Source organism: Manacus vitellinus, unplaced genomic scaffold (genome assembly GCF_001715985.3).
Source record: "Manacus vitellinus isolate BGI_N305 unplaced genomic scaffold, ASM171598v3 scaffold_35_pilon, whole genome shotgun sequence".
NCBI classification, from domain to species: Eukaryota; Metazoa; Chordata; class Aves; order Passeriformes; family Pipridae; genus Manacus; species Manacus vitellinus.
In genome coordinates, this window is record NW_021940498.1 from 8,486,863 (window position 1) to 8,492,508 (window position 5,646).

Sequence of the window (5,646 nt, forward strand, 5' to 3'; positions counted from 1 at the left end):
TAAGGGAGACAGAGATCAAACTGTGACCTTTTTGCAGACAGTCACAATCCATTTCTACCATCTTACATTACACCTTTATATATGGACTACCACATGTTCTTCATCCACTTTGTTGGCAAAATAAGTGATCATGCATAAATCTATCAAAAAGGAATACCTTTTTACTTTTATTTTTTTGAAGAGACTACTTTTTCATTACCGAGTGAAAACTTTACAGAGTAAGTTTTTTTTCAGTATTGTTTTAATATAAAAATTTAAATCACTTACTCTGGTCTAACTGTTCCAACAGGAAATCTTGTGGCACTGCAGGTATTTTCAGCCCTACTTTATTATCTAATCATAAGTTCAGGACTTTTTTTAAAATAAAACCATTTCTGTGGCCACTCACCATCAGCAAAACATCCCTACCACCAAACCAGAAGTAATACATCTCCACTAGACCAAAAGACATCATTACAGTGAGAAGCTTTGTTAAAAAAAAAGATTTATTTTGAAAGTTAGACACAACCTTAAAATTGTACAAAGACAACAAGCACTCAAATTACACAAAGAGTTAAGTAGCAGTGAGTACAATGTGAATGCAACAACAGTGAGTCTTGCCTCTCTTTATATGTAAATATAGAGATTATCCTTGCCAAACTTCCAGCTTTTTTTTGTTCTCTTTTCTTTTTCCTGAAAACCAGCTCATTATGCTGCAAAACCAGGGAGCATTTCACTGTTCAGTTCAGAACTGCTAAAAGGGGCTCTGGCTAAAAATAGCCCTTCTATCATGAAAATATCCCATACTTTGCAGAACAAGTTTGGAAAAACAGATTTCCCTTTCATTATGTTGGATGTTTCACCTCCCCTAAGGACCTGCCAAATCAGAGGCTTCAAAATGATTAAAAATTTGGAAGCTTGCTCATGTTTTTTCATTTTCATTATTTTACTCTTTGAAAGTGTTGTTCCAAGGAAAGCATTTCAGAGTAATTTTAGCTGTGAGTTGACTAAACTGATTGAAGTACATGGTCAGAGAAGAAAATATTTCTTCTTTTTATTTTTTTTTTAATATTACATTTAGAGTTCAAATATATTAATAAAACCACCTGGCAAAAAGTATCCCTTATAGCTTGTCCCTACCTATGTAAAGTGAAAAGCAGACATTGCTACCATCTTACCTTTACTTCTGAAGGTACTTTTCTTTGCAGGAAATACATAGAAAAATAATAATGCAGTGTTCTTGCATGGAGACTGATAACTTAATCACAGCCTCTGAGCTAGGATTTAGTGATTAGTTAGTTTAGATATACCAGAACACTTCTGCTGTGTGTGATCTTCCCTCAGATCAACAGCAATTAGAAGGTTATTATAAATTAAATTTTATCCAACTGTAGCCACACTGGCAAAAATTATGGTCTAAATTTGAGTGTTTGCAGGACTCTGTTCCACAACTGAGTGGAACCACTCACACTTATTTTCTCTAAAAGTAGAACGGTCTTGATGATTTGGGTCATGTCCATGATTATAAACTTATTTATTCATTCTTCTTACTAGGTTACCTGCAAGTGCTTTATTTTTCATTGTTTCACTCCATTATTAATGTTTGTTGCAATAGATCAGCATCTGGATTTTCAAAAAGTTTGTAAAATGCTGCAGCTCCTTCTTAAATGAAAGTATCCCCTTGCTAAGAGACCAGTGTCCTACAAACTGCTGTGTGGAATTAAGTTCATTCCACTGAAGATTCTGATGACCAACTTTTGGTTCCAAACTGTCAGGAGTTGGTCGCCCATGGCTCTGCTGATCATGTTCCTCACCAGGCTTGTACTGCATAAAAGTAAGTTGGTACTAGAAGAATTAATGAAAATACTTACAGAATTGCTCTGATTCTGTAAATCTCTCTATAGAGATTGCTCTCTAAGTAGAATAAGCTTTTGAGAAAGTAAATATTCTAATATTCCTTTGCCTTATTGAGAACGACTGGTTCTCTTTTTTAAACCAAAACCCTTGATGTTGCCAACTTCTTTATTTTTGTGTAAAACTGTAAAAGTAACTTGATTTATTTTTTTTAAGCTGTGCAAGACCCTATTTAATGTCACCATTAAGCTTTTCAAAATGCCTGTCAGTTTGTCAGTCAAGAAAAAACCATACAACATTGAATCTTATACAAAATTGTTATGGGGGTGCAGCCTGAAAAATCCCACATTGGTAAAAACTGAGCCAACTGGCCCAAAATCACACCTTTTAATCATCCTCTTTTCTCCAGATGCTTTTGTTTAATGGAAGCCTGTTTTCTCAACACTTCACTGTCTTCCATTCGCTTCCATTGATAAGGTTTAAAAAAAAAAAAAGATTAAAGTGAGAATGTTGTTTCACTGTAGTGAGACAGCAGCTGTGAAAGAACACTTTCAATTATCGTCAGGACAGAAAAGGCCTGGCTTAAGAAGATTTACAGAAGAGTTTTAGCCCAAGGCAGCTCATGATTTCAAGCTAAACCCAAGCTTGTGCAAAAGCAAATGATATTTTGGAAGGCATATTTTGCTAGTTAGGATTAAAGAATTGCTACTTGTATTTCTGTCTGGAGCTCTGGACCTACAACCAACCCAACTGAGGGGATGGATGTGACTGAGTGCAGTCCCAGAGGTGCAGCAGTGGGCTGAGCACCCCTGGCCTGGTGCACATGGATGGGCAGCCTCCTGCTTTTGGTTTTGTCCAGAGAGTTTCTTAGCAGGACATGTAACACAAGTGCATTTCTTTAGAAGCTAAGTGCACGAAAAACCAGTCATTGCTAAGTACGTAAGTCTCCCTCAGCCCAGCAAAAAAGACTGCTTTAGGAACAGCTTGGGAAATAATTGCAGAAGCAAAATAATCAGGTTCTTTTGTCTCTTTTTAGCAATTACTGAGTATTGCTGGAAATATCTGGAATAAAAGAAATACTGTGAAATTCTGCTGGGGAAAGGAAGCTGGCTAACTGGCTCCACCCAAGGGAGTTAAAGCGTGTTTACTCCACTGTATCCACTGAGTGGGGGGATTTCTGTGCTACCAGAAACTGCCTGGCACCTCTCTGAACCCAGACCTCCAGGAAATCTAGAGCAGGCAGAGGTCAGTTGTATTCCAGCACTCTGCACAATGCTCTCTCGTTTCTTACAGAGCACTTGCATCCAGTGGGTTAGTTGGCTCAACCAGAGTTTGGAGAGGGTAACATGACTGAAATTCTTCCTTTTGCCATTTTAGTTCTGCCAGTCCAACAGATGTGGCCATAGCACAGAGCAAGAAATACAGGCCAGGTCTGTAATTCCAGTATAGCTTCCAAGTATAAACACTTCCCTACTTGTGCTTACAGGTACTGACCAGTCTTTGCAGTGCTGATTTTAATCGCTTTACAGCCCTTGACTGACGGGCCGATGACAAGGCTGGAGATGTCGAGGACCTTCAGGGGAAGATGGAAGAGTCTCTTCTCCTGTGCACAATGAAAAAACCTTCTCAACTTCACAGTTTAGTGCCTCCCCCAGCCCCAATTTAGATTTTGCATCCTTAGTCCTGCCAGTAGGAAAAAGGCGTTAACCCTCTCCCCTAAGAACTTGTCCAGCACAAGGTTCATTTGCTAGCAGCTGCACTGCAAACCACACTCAGTTATTGGTTCATCTACTCAGCTTTCAAGGATTGGCACTGAAGCTGAAGGGGCAACAACTGAGACAACAGAACAGTGATTTTAGAAATGCTGAAACAGCGATTTCAGAAATGCAGACATGGTGAACCTGCACAACTCCCAGCCTTGTGAGAACTGTGGAGCTCAGAGGTCAACACAAGAGACTGGCTATTCAAGCTAATGGATACATCCACAGTTGCACCAAACAGAGTAAGAGAGTATTCTAGAAGAAAAAAGGTTTCCTGTTTTAAAAGTTAAACCAAACCGGAGTAGAAAGTTGCAACAGTCTTCCCCCAACAGAGCAGTTACATTTTAATTAACCCTTCTATAGCTTCTGGCAGTTCAAACGTGCAGCACCACTTCTTGGTCACTCAGGGACAGGATACCAGACAAAGCAATCCACTGACATCATTAACAATCCCTACCACACCATCTTCCACAGATATTTGGATGCACTGTTTAGGTCCTCCATCCAAGTGCCTTTTTCTCAGCATCAGTTACAGCTGGACTGGGCAGAGATCAGAAGTACGCCAGGAATGCTCCCTACATTCATCAGGAGTTCTGAAGTCCACAGCAGGGTCAGCAACAATCTGTGGCACACCACCAAGTCCAGGAATAGATTGTCATTTCTACAAGAATACAAAATAGCTTGTAAAATCAATATGTAACACTGTATATATGCATGAATATAAAAATAAACCACACCATCAATATGTAAAACTTCACAACAATGATGAAAACAGTTTCCTTCTCAGCGGTCTTCGGTGTTGATGAGCTGGTTCTCGTTGTCATACCCGTCAGGCAGATAAGCCTTCCGGAGCTGGTCTGACTTGGGTATGGAGCTGCCGTTCTTAACGTGGCGGGACAGGAAGGCTCTCACAGAGGGGTGATCAGCCTTCTCCAGAGGGATATTGGCTTCCAGGCACATTTTCACAAAGTCCTGGATGACACTGGATTTCTCTGTCTGGGCAGTGCTGTTGCACTGCAGGGAGGCAGTGAGAGTCCTCTGCTTCTTCCTGACGTTCTGCTCCTCGAACTCCGCCTTTCTCTTGGTGTGTGTTTTGGACTTGAGGTGGTCGTTGATGGCAGATTTTCGGACGTGGTTCAGGACCACGTTGCAGGAAGTGCAGAAGAGTTTCCCTCCATCCTCGTGGAGCTCATTCCCAAACTCAGTCACACGGTCCTGAGGGGTCACGTACAGGGCAGTCTTGGAGCGGTTGCGGGACGGGGCGGATTTCACTCCAAACCGCTCCATTGCTGCCTCCAGCAAGGCACAGCTGGAAAAAACCAAACTGTGGTCAAAGTGTGCTGAGGATTTCAACCAAACGCTCCTGGACAGAGCCTATTCAACACCCAACACAGCATTTATTGGCATCTATAAGATAATTAATTACATGGAAGGTACACATGTGAAACTGTTACTGAAAGGAAGGCTCTTCATTTAAAAATCTAAAGAAATTGGAGAACGAAGTTCCTTATGGGTCAGAGGGAAAGACTTTCGGTTTCTACAACTACAAAGCTCAGAACTGAGAATCCTCAGAACTTGGAACGCTCAAACTCACAGCCCTCAGAACTCTCAGAACCCTCCAAACCAAATCTGTTCATCACTTAAAGTCAAATAGAAAGGCTTTCAGCTTTTCTTGAAGACTTTTTTTTATACTTTACACTTTAGGACAAAGGATGCTTTCTTCTTAGTATTTCCAACATACTTGATGGTTTTCATTAAGTTCAGTCAGTAGTTTTCTGTTTATTTCCTGAAAGTATTTATTCTGTTAGCAGTTTAGTAAAAAATTCATTTATTTATCAGAAATTTAGTTGTCCAAATGGCAGGCAAGAAGACAATTACTGTCACTTACAAAAGCCCCTTTTCCCCCCCAAACAAAAAAAAAAGAAACCAAACCCAAACTAAACAAAACCAAACATGAGCTTTGTCAGCACTTGTTTGGAAACAGCCCTTGCTTTTACTCCAGCTCAAACCACAACTATTAGAGTGAACCTTCCGAAATATATATGTGTCTCTC

General features: G+C 40.2%; 1 protein-coding gene across 1 annotated transcript; it reads right to left on the reverse strand.

Moving 5' to 3' along the window:
- Window positions 1–467: 467 nt before the first annotated feature.
- Window positions 468–5,159, reverse strand: CGGBP1 (CGG triplet repeat binding protein 1). The gene has a single exon (XM_018077125.2). It carries the CDS (start codon window positions 4,878–4,880, stop codon window positions 4,377–4,379), a length of 504 nt encoding a protein of 167 aa, XP_017932614.1. The 5' UTR covers window positions 4,881–5,159; the 3' UTR covers window positions 468–4,376.
- Window positions 5,160–5,646: the final 487 nt, after the last annotated feature.

Bases quoted from the DNA above. Each gene is read 5' to 3' on its own strand.
- CGGBP1 (XM_018077125.2), bottom strand. From the start codon at position 4,880: ATGGAGCGGTTTGGAGTGAAATCCGCCCCGTCCCGCAACCGCTCCAAG.